We start from the raw sequence: 17,391 nt of genomic DNA, 5'->3' as shown, positions 1-17,391 counted from the left end.
AGGGAGTGAATATGTGAGGAAATAAAAAATGAGAATCCAGAGATGACACCAGCCCTGAACTTGGGGGAGGCCTCTGCTCTCCCCCCCACCCCTCCCCGCCCCTTCTCAATTCCTATCACCTCGATACGCAGAATCTCCAGGGCCCTCTCCTTACAAGGAGTTAAAGGTAACCTGTCCCGCTCCTGTCTACATACACTGTCTCCTGTTATGCGCAGCCTCCTTCTGCAAACAGATAGAAAAGAGTCATACGTTGGACAGAGGAATGTGAGAAGATGTGTGTCACCCAGAAAAATATAAAAGGACAGGGGACTGGGACTAAGTGGATAGTTGTTTCAGAGAAATGGCTCAGGCACGACGAGCTGAACATCCTTCAGCTGTGCTGTAAAATTCTATGATCCTACAGATTTTTAAAAACAGGATTGTAGTGAAAGAAGCCATAAAAGGGCAAATGGGATTTTGGGTTTTATATCGAGGGATATTGAATACAAAAGCAAGGAGAAGATGATGAATCCATATAAGATGGTGGTTACACTGCAGCTGGCGTGCCTCATTATAGAAGTCTTTGGGGACTTAAATCAGTTCAACTTTCACTAGGTTGATTCTAGGGATGAGCAGGTATAGTTATGCTGAGACACTTAAAAAAAAAATCAGGCTGCATTCACTGGAGAAGAGATGGTTAAGGGTGAATTTAATAGAAGTGTTCAAAATTTTGAAATGTGAGCATGAGTAGTGAAGGACTCGTCTCCTCCGCCCCCCCACCCCCCCTCCAACTTCACTGGTAATAAGTAGGCATAAACTCAGCATTAGTACCAGAAGCAGAAAGGGGAGGTTGGAAGGAATTTGTCATATCAGAGTTATTAGAATATCAAACAATTTATCACAAGTGGCTCCTGAAGCTGAGTGAATGACGATGTTTAACTGGGACTTAGATAAACACTTCAAGAAGAAAAATGGTAAAGGATAGGGGAAAGGAGCAGTGCAATGGGATTAGAGTAGATTGCTGTGATGTTTCTGTACTGAGATTTCTTTGATGTTATGAATGTGCCGACATGCCCTTGATTTCCTAGTACAGTAGAGTAGAAGTGGCAATCCTTTATTGCTCAAACAAGTGAAAATAGCTGCAATGTGAGCAGCACTTCCTGAGCACATTGACAGGATTTGATGAATATGTTTCTACCTTTTAAAATAATATTTAATTTGTATCTTACCACACAAAAAAAATCATACAGAGCTAAAACAAAGAGGCTGTAATAATATTCAAGAATATTGTTTATTCGGGAGTAAGACATTTACAGATGCAGCAAGATAGTCACTATCAATAGATTGTCGTGTGCAAAGGGTTAAAAGGGTAGACTAAGTAAAGAAAGAAAGACAGACTTGCAATAATACAGCGCCTTTCACGACTTTACGACGTCCCAAAGTGCTTTACAGTCAATGAAGTACTTTTGAAATGTAGCCACTGTTATAATGTAGGAAGAAGGCACCTCCTTCAGTACTGCACTGGAGTGTCAGCTTGGATTGTGTGCTCAAGTCTCTGGAGTGGTACTTGAACCCACAACATTCTGACTCAGAGGCGAGAGTGGCACCACTGAGCAACGGCTGACACCCCAAGGTATTCATGTTATGTGGCAGATAATGCCACAAAGGCTGAAGACCAGGGGAAGTGGTAAGTTTTCCCAGCTACTTACAGGCCACCTCAAAGGGATACCTATGGGGGAGGGAGGTGACTGGCCAAGGGAAGTCAAGGAGCCATCAGCCCTTGGGAGAAGGGAGGGAGAAATAGATCCCTAGGTTCCTTGGGGGATGGGCCTAGCATTGACAGGCTGGTAGAACTATTCCAGGTAGGGGAACCATATCTGCAGGAATTTGCCTCAGACTGAACGTGACCATGAATATGACTGGGTGAAGTTTCATATGACAAGAGGTCCACCTGGCATGCCATCACTGTAATACTCCTTGGCAAGTAGCAAGAGATAGAGTGAGAGCTCCATCCTCGGGTTGAGAGGATTCTTGTTGGGGAGGCCATGTTGACACTGGAGTGGATGAGGTTGATATTTCTGTGGTGGGCTCAATTCCTCTAGTTGCTGTTGCTCAATATTGCTAAGTTTATAATTATTTCTCCAATTTTTTTTTGTTAAATTATATCCCTGGGACAAAACAATTTTAATATTTTCAAAGCCAATTATTTTGTGTATGTCCTATGTAATCACCATATAATATTGGATCAGAATTATTTTAAACGTGATTTCTATCACTTGAATCTGCCCAAGTGTAAATTATTAGGAACATTGGAATTGCTAGATAAAAAAAGACCAAGGTACAGCTAGTTCACCTTCCACCATTCTGGTAATCGAATGATACAACGATAATGGAGTTGTTGACTAATCATAGCAATCAATCTCTATCAATGAATCTACAACAGACCCAGTGATGAGGCAAGAAAAACCCTAGTGGTGGAGAGCTTTGGGAACCATAGGTCCAAAGTCATCTTTTTGCTCCCAAACATGCCACACTTCCCACATATCATGTCTCAAATTACTCATATACCATATCCCAAAATGTTGTTTTCTGAAAGAAATCTATCTAATTAGGCAATAATTTAGAAAGCCCAAGTTATATAAATTTCAGTGGAGCCAAATCAACTTAATTAGTTCAAGGTGACAAAAAAACCTATGATGCTAATGCAGTCCAGAAGGTCATTTGTGATTTTGGTTGCCAACATGTTAAATCATTAAACAGCAGCAAGCACACTCACATTAATAACAGCTCAATCATTTTATTGAGTAACGTGTCCACAACAGAATGAGAGCGACTTACTCAGTATGACATTCCCCAACATGAGGAGAGGGTACCACCTGTTCCTCTAAATACATTGTGATATTGTTATTTTTCTGATGCCAGATACATGGGACTGCACTACTGTGAAGTCATAGCATGCCAGCAGCAGTACATAAGCACCTCACAGCGTGATCCAATTAGCTCTGGTACCAATGCACAGTGCTGGTATGTAGCCTGAGTGTCATAGGCTGTGATAGACTTAAACTGATTTGGCTCTAAATATGAAACGTATCCTAATAATAACTGAAAATGCAAGTAGTTATTTGGCTCTTGAAAATCTTGCAATGGTGATGTGATGTGAATGTATATTCTATAATTTCAATGGTTTAAGTCTGAAGTCCCATATTTTCCACCATTATTTCTTATGTAGCCAAGATATTTGTTGAACTGGTTTATGTGCACAACCCGTTTCATTTGCATCAGATTTTTCCACACAGCATTCCCCTGCTGAATTAGTTGTACGATACACTGCAGAGTCCGTCCCATGGAATATCAGCCAATCGGTAGAAGAAAGGCTTGCCTTTATATAACACCTTATCTCACTGCGAAACTCCTCAAAGCACTTCACATAAATTTATTTTTTCAGTGCTGTTACGTAAGCAAACCTGGCAGCCAACTTGCGCATGGAAAGATCCCACAAACAACAATGAGATGAAAGACCAGTTAATCCATTTTTGGTCGTGGCGCTAGTTGAGCGCTGAATGTTGGCCAGAGCACAACAGAAATTCACTGCTCTCCTGTGAAAAGTTGCTGTGGAATCTTTAACATCTTCCTAACCAACCACGACGGGGCCTCGGTTCAATGTCTCATCCAAAAGCACAGCTCCTCTGACAACGAACCACTCTCTGAGCTATACAGTGGTATCAGCTTAGCTTATCTTGAGTGCTCAAGTCCTTCAGTTGGAATTTTGAGCCCACAATCTTCTGACTCAGAGGTGATATTACTACCCACTGAGCCAAGCTGACTTGGGAAAATGCACCTGCAAATAACATTGAAATGAATAACAAATGAGTTTAGAATATGAGGCAGATCATGAGTATGTTAGAACATAACAAAGGCAGGAATGTAAAAGAGCCATTTGACTTATCAAGTCCGCTCCTTCCACAGACTGTGTGCAATCTGCCCTTTCATGGACTACACCCTAGCCATTTAATCCCTTGAGGGAAATTTCTGTGCATGTTCTTCCTGGCTACCAACGATAATGATCAAATCTCCCAAATAACTGCATCTCCAACATTAAACGCTGGCTGACTGGCTTCCACAGTAAACACCTCCCTTTCCACCCAGTCCCAGCAGCGTAGGAATCAGTTTATTTAAGACAAATACTTCTCACCCTCTCCACACTTTAATGCCCTTTTCAAGGTTGGGATCCCAAAATTGCAAACCTTATTCTAAACATTCAGCCCAACAGGTCTATGCTGGTGTTTATGCTCCAGTTGAGCCTCCTTCCACCTTACTTCATCTAACCCTATCAACATATCCTTCCATTCCTTCCTCCCTCATGTACTTATCTAGCTTCCCCTTAAATGCATCTATGACAGGTGTTCTAGTGCTGGGACTCCCAGTGAGAAGATCCATCGGACAATGAGGCCAGAGGCCCGGAATGCTCCCACTCATTAGAATAAAAATGCTGGGCCGATACCTAGTGCAGATACACATCCAGTTGTGTCACCAGGAAACTTTGGAGGCTGAGACCTGATGTAATGAGTCTATCCCCGTTAGCCTCTAGCATGTGCTTGGGAACGCTGATTCCCCAGGAACATGGTAGAGGAAAATCTACACTCACAAGTTTAGCGAAAAGCTCTTTGCACCATTAGTATAGATCCAGTGTAAATACACCTTTAATCTACTCTTGACTCTCTGCCATTAAACTGTGTATCAGTAAAAGTTCTATTATTAATGCCACATTGGCACTATGTGTTGTAACAGTCATACAGTCAGATTGCACAACATGACTCACAAGCAATAAATCATTAGAATAATGCGTTTGGTAAATTCCATGGGTAATTTAAATGTCATCACACCAGGACCTGTGTATTATTTCTGCGCTGTCTCATCAATGTGAATTAATTTTGTTTTAATTGGTAGAAATGAAGACATATTAGCCTAGGTTATATTTGTGCACGGAGCCTGGTAATTTAATGTGGTCCGTTGATGCTGTAGAACTGTAGAACATCATGGGTTTTGAACCAAGAACTGTAGTTCAGCTGTTTCAGCTGCTCTGTTGCTGATGGTCAGTTTTGAAGTTGTGAGTGTTTGGTACACTCAGATAGTAGAAGTAATGGTGGGAATTATAAATGATGGGCTTCAATGCAATTGATTTGAATCTGATGGCATGAATATGTTTTCTTTTAGTTTCCTTTTATTTCTGTTAGGGCTTGTTTATATTTGGTTAACTTTATGGAAATGTTTCTATGTTGAGCTAGATCTTGACTTTGTTCGATAGTGTAAGATGGGTGATAGTGAGTCGGCAGCCCGTTTTACATCTCTCCTCATTTCTATTTCCATTGACTTCAATTGGGAGAGATATAAACGGGCTGCCGACTCACTGTCAGCCACTTTACACCATCGCACAAAGTCAAGATCTACCCCATTATGTTTTGTTTCAATTTTTCCAGTGTTTTTTTTAATTGAAATTTGACTGCACAGGAGCAATAGGAACAGTTTGAAACATGACCACATGATGTGTCGTGCAACAATCAAACCTAATCACCTGAAAAATTGATGTCTTCACTGCTGTAGAGGCCACATTGACCATTTAAAATATATTAACCAACGACTCCAAATTTAGTTCTTCAAACCCTTCTGTGCTACCATAGACCTCCAAGTTGTCAATGGACACTGTAAACTTTACTGATTCTGTGACTCCCACTCCCAGTGGAGAAGGGAACATGAGAGGGAGAGAAGGCTACAACATTGTAGCCCAGATTCACCGACCAACTTTCTGCAAGCACAGCTCCCGGCTGGGACTGCAGGATCACAGAATTAGCCCCTTCCAGGGGACAATTTTCTATCTTTTGTAGCTACTTGACCAAAAGATCACTTTCAGTTTTGGAGATTTCAGAACTAGGGGGCATAACATTAAAATTACAGCTGGGCCATACAGGCGTGATGTCAGAAAGCACTTCTTCACATAAAGGGTAGTAGAAATCTGGAACTCTCTCCCCCAGGAAGCTATTGATGCTAGGTCAATTGAAAATTTCACAACTGAAATTGATAGATTTTAGTTAGGCAAGGATATTAAGGGATATGGAGCAAATGGAGTTGAGGTATAGATCTGCCATGATCTAATTGAATGGTGGAACAGGCTCGAGGGGCTGAACGGCATACTCCTGTTGCTTTGTTTCTAACTTGATTATGATCAGTTTCACTTAATCAAAACCAGATGCAACATCTCCCTCAATATCTTCAGTGCCCACACCACTCCTGATCCGTTTTCACAGTTTTCTAATTAAGCGATGTAACATTACAAGGCACCACCGTTGAGGTACTTGCAAAAAACAAATTCTAGAAGTGGCAACATTTTGGTGTGTGTGAAATTGAGAGAATCGAAGAATTTTGTGGGTGACCCTCTCTTGCTTCTTGTCATAAGTGCTTCGCGTTTGCTTGGTGCTGGAACAATATGCTAACGGTTGAGGTTAGTGATGTGGGTCATTGTGGGTGCAGTGCATAGCTTCAACTTGTTCCTTTAACACACTGCCCAACATATCATTATCTTGTCATGAACAAAGTGTCAATTCATAGGTGTAAAGTCTGTCTTGAATTTGAATTTATTATCTACTGATCTGGCTTCTGCACAAAGTTAGGTTGATTTTAAAGAAGAACTGGAAGGGAAAAATTTGTAACGTGATTGCTCATATTCAGTCATCACTCATGAGGCCACATTTGAAATATTGAGCAATTCAGATCCAAAATAAAAGGGTATTGATACATCGCTGAGTGTTCATAGAAGAGTCACAGACAATCTGGGCCTCAGGACCCTACATTATTAGAAAATCGGTCTGTTCACTGAAGCGAACATGATCCAAGACATTAAAAGGCCTTTTGAAATTGATTGAGTGATGTCAATAGCGAGTACATAATAAACACATCTGCCTCCCATTAATGGCAGTCTTTAATATAAATGATGCCACCTCCAGAGAATTGATGGTTTTGGAAACCCACCTTTTCTTTGGGTCTTGTGAGCTACCCATCAGGTCCCCAGTTAAACCTGAAACTGTGGAGCCGGCTTACTTTCCTTTTGGATATGGAGATAGTGAATCTGTGCCCTCGATTTGGAGAATCAGCAGGAAGAAAAGTAAATGGGTTGCTCAGTTGTGATTCATGGAATGTAAAAGGCCATTGCCAAGAGGCATAGTTGATATGCAACGTAGACGTAAGCCATCTATTTGACTTTGACTGTGAACCAGAGGACACAGGTTCAAGCAAGGCTAAGCATCAGAAGTTAATGTTTCCCCATATAGTATTGGATGGGCAGATCAGACTTCTGACACAAGCAGTTGATGTTATGTTGACTAATTCCATCAAAAAGGAGCAGGAGATTGGAGGTTATAGGTCATTCTCATTTGGTATGATCTTCCAGTGCTGCTAGGCCAGGAGAAGAGTGGGCTGAGGTGTCGCTAGAGGTCAGTGGATCAGGATTGAATAGCGGGGATGAATTAATATTGTGGAGTTTTTCTTGATTATATTTTGGTGGGGGGGGGGGGGGGGGGGCGGTGGTCAGTGAATATTTATCCAGAACTTTCCCTGAGGAAATTAAATAGGTGGGTGGAACCAACAATAGGGACTGTGAGAAGAGCAGGTTTAATGGGGCGAAAGGAATTCCGAGATTGGGAGGTTGAAGCTGACTTCATGCTGCTGGGACACTAATTTAAAGTGGTTAGAGAGGTACTTCTGTGGGAACCGCTTTGCAGCAACTCGCATGTCAGGATATCTGCAGCCATTAGAGACACATTCGGATCGTTAAGGTTAGGAACCAGAACCCCACTCCTGCTTTGTACTTTCTACCAATGACCCTAGACACTATCACTACCTTACAGCACTGAATAATAAAGAAAAGCATCTAATGAGGGCAATGCAATTAATTCTTAATTTAAAGAGTAAACTACGATTCCTGTGATTGGAACAAACATATCGAGCCCTCCAGCGCCATTCTGCAATGGTCTAAGTGTCTGTGGCAATAATTCAGCAAACTCGATCTCACTGTTGATTTTAATGGCGGTGGGAGCTATGATAATTAACTTCAACTGTTTCATTGAGGGTCTCTGTGGTACAGCTCAAAAGTCCCAGCAACTTATGGCATGGAGTATGTAATGGCATAATTAACTCATGCTATAATTTCCTGGAATTTCTGCACCATAATAATGATGCGCGCCGTAGATACACCATTACTACGGTGCAAGTTTTCAACAAATTCAGGCCCATATGTCTCAGTTAAGTACAAAATATTTACACTGTAAGTTCAGGCCATGATTATTTGAAATCAAATTTCTTGGCATATTTTCATGATAAATTGATAATTGGCCTGGTGATTTCAGGACTTAATTTATATGTCAGATTTTATATCAAATTTTGTTTGAAGTACACAAGTTGTTCCTTATAACCAACAGCTACAACCATTGTCTCTGGAGTCTTCTCCTCTCTCTTCCTTTGTGCAAGTTTTTTCAGAGATTTCAGTTGATAATGTGCAGAAGACTGCAACCTCCCTAATTTGTCATTGAGGATAAGGAAGCTGGTAATCAGCCTGGAAAGAAACTTTTCAAGCCTGACAGGACTACAAGGATCAGTCAGACCACAAGCTGCTGTCTTCTTATTGCTAATCTTGCAGGGATTCAACCATTATGGAGAGTGGGCATATTTAAAAGACTCCAGCATTTTTTTTGGCTTTACAGTCTTGCTATTCAGGAAATTATGTCTTCTTTTCATAATTCAAAGAGGCACAGGAAAAACCTGCTTCCAAGGACTGTTGTATCCCCTGCCAACTCTCGTCCTTAGTACATGAGGTACAATTAGATGCGGTTTCTGAGGGCAGCTGAATATTCTCAATCCTGGTTTAGGCAAGCTCTCTAAACTATTGATGTACTTGAAGTTAAAACCACAACACAGGAACAGGAGTAGGCCATTCAGTCCCTCAAGCCTGTTCCAACATTCAATTAGATCATGGCTGATCTGTATCTTAACTCTAATAGACCAGGCAGCATTGCTACTGTCTGATTTTCATGTCTGAGGAAAACACATGTTGGAACATCCCACATGGAGACAAAGTTGTGATTAGACGGTAACTGATCCCAGAGATGTGGGGCCTGATTTTAGCAGGCCTGCGGGTTTCCGGCGGGTTGGGTTTCGGGTGCATGGCCTCCGCGCCCGGTGAAATTAGTGGGTTGCCCGCGCGATCGTAGCAGGCAATCCACTAATTGGAATCACTTACCTGCTCCTCCGGGGTCCGCGCTGCTGGTCCGCGCGTCGGGCGGGCTGCGCATGCGCAGTACGATCTGTCAGCTGGAGGCTCTCTAGTTAAAGGGGCAGTCCTCCACTGACAGATGCTGCAACCAATGGAACAAATTACAGCATGGAGCAGCCCAGGGGGAAGGCTGCTCCCAGTTTAATGATGCCTCACCCCAGGTATCATCAGATGGGGTGAGGAGGAGGGGGAGGACAGAGATCTTCCACCCGGCGGGCGGGAGGAAGCGGCCTGCCTCTGCCACCAAGAAGGCCTGGCTCGAGGTGGCAGAGGGGGTCACCTGCGCCACCAACATATCGCCCACCTGCATACAGTGCAGGAGGCGCTCCAATGACCGCAGTAGGTCAGCCACAGTGAGAACACGTAGTCTTTCCCCTACACTCCGTCTGCCACAACACTGCCCCCACCCCACATCTCCTTCGGCACCGCCAACACTACTCTGTCACATCACCCCTCATACCCACTCAAACCCCATCCTCATCTTACCTGCACCTACTCACCTTGCCAGTACTCACCCCGCCACTAACACGCAACCCAATCCTCATACAATCTCATGGCTCTATCCCATACTCACCCTCTCGTGCATCTCCCTCACGGCCAGCCTCACTCAACCTGCCACCACCTGTGCTGCAGCCACAGGGCATGCATCACATATGTGCAGTAGGCAGCGTAAGGCAAATGTGTCGTGAGCATGAAGGGGATGCACAAGGGTGTCTGAGGGTTTGCCATGGGTGTTACCTATATTGAATTTCAGAGCAACAAACATCACACATTATATTGGCACCACCACTGTCATGTCTCCGCGAATCCTGTCTGTTGTGTCCAATAATGCCCGCTCCTGGGTATCACTATGAGGACCCACCACTGATGCCACCCATTGTGTTACTGCAGAGTAGGTGCAGGTGTATTTGCAGGGCTCTTCCGCGCAGATGACTGAGAGACATCGGCGGTGTACCTGGCTGCACCCTGGAAGGATGCGGAGGAGAAGTTGTGGAGGGCAGTGGTGACTTTGACAGCGACAGGTAAGCAGATGGTGCTGGGGCCAGCCAGGAGCAGCTCGGCATGAAAGAGCCTGCAGATCTCCACGACTACATGTCGAGTGAATCTGCGCCTCCGTGTGCACTGCTGCTCGGAGAGGTCCGGGGAGCTGCGCCTCGGCCTGTGGACCCTGTGGCGAGGGTAGTGCCCTCTGCGATGCATCTCTCTCTGCGGTTGCCCTCCCTCCTGCTGTGCAGGTGGGCGTGCAACAGCACCGTGTTGGGGGGCTCCACGTCTCTGCGGCGGACTGCGAGGCTGCTGGGGCTGGTCATGCTGTTCGTCCTCCGAGGGTGTCCATGCACCACCCATCTGGCAGGTGTTGGTCTGAGGGGTTGTGCAGGGTAGGTGGGTGGTTCCTCGGACTGGGGCTGCGGTTTCGCGTTGGTCTGTCCTCTGGCTTGGCGGGGGGTGGTGGGGGGCAGGGGTTGCCCTATGTGACGCGGTGGCCTCCTGCGTGGGTGAGGGCTCTCCCCCCCCCCCCCCCGACCCCCGTGGAGTGCACCTTGGCAGCTGCCACAGGCTGCTGGCTGCAACACGCCTGGTTGGAGGGAGACTGTTTCCCCCAGTGTGTGAAACACTCTGCGTTGAAGGTAAAATCCCACACTTCCTGTTTTGACAGCTGATTCAGCTCATTTAATGACCTCAACAAGCAAGGTAAGTACACTCAAGTGGAACCCCGCTGGCTTTAATTGCCTGCGGGATTCCCACCAGCGGGGGCCACGCACGCAGCCCCGCACGTCATCGGGGAACCCGGAAGTGGTCGGGATCGTGGCGCGATCCGGTCACGTGACTGGATATCGGGATTTTCGGGGCCCCCCTGCTGGAAACCCACAGGAAACCTGACGGTAAAATCAAGCCCGTGGTTCTTACTGTCAAAATGATTGGTGAAATTGAATCCCATTCAAGACACACTCACATGGGTCAGATAATAAAAGCAATGCTAGGAGGCCCCAACCACTTGGTGCCACTGATGCAGTTGATATTAGCCTCATCTTACTCTCTGTGTCTCTTCCTCTGCTCCTTGGCATCATTTAAGATCTTCTTGGACGCCAAGGACTCAGACCATACCCATCTTTTAGTTCACGTTGCATGTCTTATACTGGTATTTTCTTGATGAGGAGAAAGCTCTGGTCATGCGTGATTAGCACTCCACTCCCTAAACATTTACATTAACAGCAGGCAGTATTTAAGAATGGTTCAGGAGGTCCAAGCTTAGTTTGACACAGCACTGGACCATGTTTTAGCAAACTCAAGTGGTATGAGATTACTTGCTCCACAGGATCTCTCACCACCTCCCTCTGAAGACTGGTCAGGTCAGCCTCCGATTTATGCAGTAATTTTAGTCCCTATGAAGGGGAGACCATTCAACAGCAGGTTGCAATATAAGTGCAAACTTCTTGAGCCAAAATACTAGGTGTGTAATTCATGATATTTGGAGCACAAATGGATTGCTCTTCCACCTTTCATTGTCCTCCAATAGCATTTCAAAGCAGTACTGAGGGAGCACTGTTGGAGGTGCCATCTTTTGGATGAGACGTTAAACCAAGGCCTCTTCTGCCCTCTCAGGTGGATGTAAAAGATCCCATTTCACTATTCAATGAAGAGCAAGGATGTTCTCTTGGTGTCCTGATCAATATTTATCCCTCAACCAACACCTAAAACAGATTACCTAGTCATTTATCTCATTGCTGTTTGTGGGATCTTGCTGTGTGCAAATTGGCCGTCGTGTTTCCTACATTACAACAGTTTCTACACTTCAAAAAGTACTTCATTGGCTGTAAAGTGCTTTGGGACATCCTGAGGTCGTGAAAGGCACCAAATAAATGCAAGTTTGTACTTTTTGTATTTATTACACTTGGAGCACGATGAAAGGTGGGAGAGCAATCCATGATATTTGAAGCACAGTAAAAGGAAAATTTAGAAAAAGGTTTGCAGCACAGTTTTGAATTTGACAAATCTTTGCACAAGAATCAAACTCTTGAAAATAGGAACGCCACCTGAAACTTAAGTACAGCGTGGAAGATTTATTGGTTCTGACTGGCTTTTATCACTGATGCATTTTTTTTACACCATTAAGGATCTCTGATTTTTTAATGTTTTTTTTTCATAATTTGTAGTTTGCACCAAATGTAGTGCTTAACCAGTGCTTTCATCTTTATATTGTTAAAAATAGTAAACATTAGGTGAAAACCAGAAACCAGATACAAAAAGTATTGCCCTCGCACCGCACAGCCTTGGGGAGCAAACATGTAAACAAAAAGGGCTGTGGAGCAGTTGCGGGGACAAGTCTGAATTCTGTGGGTTCGATTTTGATTTTGTGCGATAGTGTAAAACAGGTGATAGCGAATCGGCAACCCCGTTTCACATTTCTCCCCATGTTTATTTCCTTTGAAGTCAACGGGCTGCCAACTTGCCATCACTAGTTTTACACTATTGCACAAAGTCAAGACCTACCCCGTGTCGGAATTGACTCCTGACTTGTATCTGCTGAATTCACCGTTACTCTGCCGATCATTCATATACTAGAATTAAGAGTTAACGAGCTGATATCTCATGGAGTTGTACATGAGGAGTCAAGTCTAAGTGTCATCTTCAGGTGAAGTGAGGTCAGAGAATGGGGACGTGAGACCAGGGCATGCAGATGTAATATAGTCCCCATCTTAAGATCATACATTCTGTCCTTATTTTAAAATTATACTTTGATTTGATATTATTATTTTTAGTTGAATAGCAAAACTTGGGGCAATTTGGGAAGCAGAGAGGTAGACTTGGTTGGGGCATAGTTTCTCTGCAGTACAGGCTGGGGGCTTGGAGATGCTAACCTGAGTTACGACAGCACCAGCACTGATGAGAGGATGCAATTGCGGTGTGACAAGTGTACAGAAGCAGTTTCCGTTATAAATGTGGACATGGGAATTTATGGTCAAAAAAGTTTGACAAAACATGGCAACATCAAGTAAGGTTGTGTTTACAGGAAGTGTGCACAGGTATAATTTTTTTTATATATAGCTGGTTAAACTACGTTAATTAAGTCCTGCACACATTATACCCTTTAAAAAAAATCAGTTGAATAGTGGTGGGATGGCTATTTGATTAATGCGATTAAACTTGGCAACCAGGAATTCTCTACATGTTCCAAATTTTTGTTCTTGCTCATGGCGAAAATTGTAACGAGTCCTGCAAATACAGTATTGTGCTTAGATCTAAGAGTAAAATAATATAAAGACACAACTTCCTAGCCTTTTAATATGTCATCTACACTGCACCATGCTCCTTGGCTGAATGGACAGGCTTTGACCTCCTTGCAGGCCGCAGCCAGTGCTGCCTTATCTGGGAGGCGTGTGAAAAATGGCCCAGGTTTGTTCGGCCTCAGAGTTTCCCCTTGTGTCTGAACAGAGGTTGGTAACTCGCCACATGGAGACTCAGGACACAAGTCCACTCTCTGTGCAGGACATAAGGGGTTCGATTTTGCAATGGTGGCGGGTTGGCAGTGGGGGGTGAAGGTGTGCGTGGCAAACCCGCATGAAGAAAACTTACCATTTCCGACCCGATCACATGTTGATTGCTGATGATTAACGTCCTCTCCGGGTTTTGCGCCCGGCAGCCAGCCTGATTGACAGGCTGACTGCCATTGGGAGCTGCAACGCGAGGGGCGTGGGGCAAGAAAGAGAGAGAGCGAGACGTCATCCAGTGCTGGACTGGAAGACTGGGCCGGTGGGGGGGGGGGTGGGGGGGGTGTGGGGGGGTGCGGAGAGTGGAAGATCCGGGGGGAGAGGGGAAGATTGAGGGCGAAGAGGGGGACATCGGGGGTGAGAAGGGAAGATCGGGAGGGAGAGGGGGACATCAGGAGGTCATCGGGAAGGGTGAAGAGGGGAACATCGGAAGATCATTGAGGAGGTGAATAGGGGGACATCGGGGGGTGAAGAGGGGGAGATTGGAGAAGTAGACATTGGACTTCGGAGCAGGGTGCAAAGGTAGGTTCATTTTGTGTTTTAACTTGCTTCTATGATTTTTTATGTAATTTATTTAGTTTTTTTTCCCTGCTCCGGCCCTTCACACCTGGTTTCACCTTATTAAGGGTTTCACCAGGTGTGAATCAGAAGTGGTGGGCAAGCCGCCCAAGTAAGTTAAAAATCGTTACAATTACTTAATCTGTCACAGGTAAAGTGCCTTAAGTACCTCAATGAGGTATATTTGGCTCTTTAACTGTCATCCCGCCGGCTTTAATTGCCGGCGGGACTTCCGGTTTTGTGTCGCCCATGCACACACAGGTGGATCCCCGCGGGGGAAACTCGAAGTCGGCGGGTTGTAACCGGCTTCCGAACCCGAACAGGATTTCCGCGATTTTCGGAGCCTCCCGCCCCCAACACACTCACAACTGCCCCCTAAAATTGAGCCCAAGAAATCTAACACGGAATACCACAGGGTGCCTTTCTTATTGGTGTTTTGAACAGTTTGGCCTGACCAATGGTCTATGGCTCTGTAAGGCTATAATAATTTTTGGAGTAAGTCAGCGAAGGTGCTCCGTGTGCTGTTTTTGAACTGTGCAGAAATATTATTAAGGGTGAAAATTCCTTTATAAATCTGGAAATGAGCAGTTTGTCTGGGATTTCCTTCATGTAATTGATTTGCATTTTCGAAAATATATATCATTGTCTGCATTACTATTAAAGTAGTGCCTAAAATAGAACTTTTTCATCTAGGCAATTGTTACAAAACTGAGATAACTAGCGCATTTTTCTTTCTCTTAGACAACGTGACAGGATTTAAAATTACACTTGATTTCTTGGTGGAGACTTTACCAGTATCTTCAAAATAACGTTGTTTTTTTTGTTGTAATGGAATGTTTCTTATTTGGGTGGCATCTAAGGCGGCTCAGATCAGACAGCTGTGGGCTGTGATGATGTTGCCTTGTGGTTGCCTGAACTTTTAAAGGAAGTGGCGCTTCAACTTAGAGTTTTATAATCTTGTGCGTCCAGATAGGCTTGCAAATGAACTTACCACTTTCTGGTTCTCTCCTCATTTGACCCAGAGGATTCACTTCTACGATACCTGAGCGATGATAAGATTCTGATCATTCAAGAGGAGCCTATGACACAGAGGGACAGCAAGAGAGACACAGGCAGGAGATCGAGGAAGAAGAAGAACCCAGGCAGCCCCAGCTACCCCATTAGCCCCTCTGTACTGACAGCCCCTGTGAGACTTGACCCCACCACTCAGGATATCTTGAATTTTCCACTGCCTGAAAGCAACACGGTGCCCCTCTATCATGTAAGTTATTAAATTCTTTGTTTGGCTTTACCTTTCATTTTTTTTTTGCATATCACCCAGCCGGTTTGTTTCTCGGGCTCAAGTCTAACATGTATGTTACATTTTGATTAATTAAGCTCAGCAAAGCATGCTTGGGCCTTGCATTTGTAAGTGTATTCTGAAGTACTTGGTATAATTTATGTATAATCAAAGTAAAAGAATTACCCTTTTAAATCAAGAGAGTAGCTTTGACAGTGATGGTTATGGAATGCACTTACACTCTGCATTTAATGCCAGTGGACAGTATTTGGCACCTATAAGTCAGAAATTATTAGGATCAGTCGCAATTTTACGTTTTCAGTCCCTCAGAAATGTCCTAAAGGAATGACAAACACCATCATAACTTCCAAAGGCAAAGATTGCCAAATATAAAGTCATCTCTTTTCTGACTAAACTGCCAGCAACTCCTCTTTGACTCTTTTTAATAGCCATCAGTCAGCAGTGGCCAGAGTCACCTGCGTCAAAAGCATCTAAACTTAGGTTTTTAATGATGATTCAATAACTTTGTTGGCTGCACTGTGTGCACTGTATTTTAATTTGTTGCTTTTTAAATCAGTACTACTTGAGCTGTGAAGATTTCCTTCATAATATCGGGCAAAGGTTTGGTTAATTCATGACATTTAAAATATGCAAAACTCTAACCACGTTGCCATCATAAACCTATCGTCCTCTGTTCTCTGTGGGGATTTGCTGTTCACATTGTGTGCTTTATTCGATTCACTGGAGAGCTGGATGTCCAGAACATATTTAGTGCAGGATGAGCAATATCAGAACTGTTACAGTATGTGAACATTCGAGAAGTCGTGGAAACATTTGCAAAGTATGTTCACCTAACAAAGAATAAAAGGCTAGGAATTACCATCATGATGGACTTTCCTCTCCCTCCATTGTTTTAATTGAGCTGTTATCATGTTTAAATGGGTTAATGCCTCCATTGAAATAAGAGATGAGTCATATTAACGTTAATATTGCTAACTGTAATTCCTAGTCTCTAATTTATTCTGAAGGAATTCTGAAAAAAATATCCGTTCACCATTTAAACAAGATGGTTCAACACGTCTGCATGTCAGTAAAACAGAACCAACAAGATATTGATCAATTCGCTATTACACGGAGAACAAAGAATATCTGGCAGTGCATTAAAAGGCTACAGCACAATTGAGAGAGTCCCGAGATGTCCGACTCTGAGAGTTTATACCTTTGTAAGAAGCCTGAGATTTTGTTATTGTCACTATCACTTTGGACTGAATTTTATTTTCGATGCCATGCAGTTATTTTTACTGCTTTCTCTTTGGTGATCGTTTCTATACCAGTTCATGTTTTGTGTGATTTCTGGCAACTTTTTGAGCACTGATATTCACTTGTTTTTCCTTCTGTCTGGCTTTTTAATCATAGGCCAATATTTATCCCTCAACCAACAACCAAAGCAGATTATCTGGTCATTTATCTCATTGCTGCTCGTGGGATCTTGCTGTGCACAAATTGGCTGCCACGTTTCCCTACATTACAACAGTGAATCAACTTCAAAAATACTTCATTGGCTGTGAAGTGCTTTGGGATGTCTTAATGCGAGTTCTTTATATCTACCTTAGAACAGGAAGATGAGGGAGTTTTACTTCAAAATAATTTGCCTGGGCTGTTCAGGTAACAGAAAGATATTGTTTGACTGAAGAAAAGTATATAATGGGGATAATTTCACAAGGCTTTGGTGCTGCCAGGATGCCTCACTGGTGACGTATGTGGGT

At 43.8% G+C, this 17,391-nt stretch overlaps 1 protein-coding gene across 9 annotated transcripts in view; it reads left to right on the top strand.

The window, feature by feature from the left end:
• The window catches only part of si:ch211-26b3.4 (connector enhancer of kinase suppressor of ras 2), a 648,212-nt gene that overhangs the window by 424,143 nt on the left and 206,678 nt on the right, over positions 1-17,391 (top strand). For all 9 annotated transcript variants that reach the window (XM_067996824.1, XM_067996823.1, XM_067996829.1 and 6 more), the window contains one exon: positions 15,369-15,607. In XM_067996824.1, the coding sequence (XP_067852925.1) occupies positions 15,369-15,607 (239 nt within the window). The remainder of the gene's footprint in view (positions 1-15,368; positions 15,608-17,391) is intronic.

This window comes from Heptranchias perlo, chromosome 15 (assembly GCF_035084215.1).
Source record: "Heptranchias perlo isolate sHepPer1 chromosome 15, sHepPer1.hap1, whole genome shotgun sequence".
Taxonomy (NCBI): domain Eukaryota; kingdom Metazoa; phylum Chordata; class Chondrichthyes; order Hexanchiformes; family Hexanchidae; genus Heptranchias; species Heptranchias perlo.
This window is presented reverse-complemented; position numbering and strand designations above follow the sequence as displayed.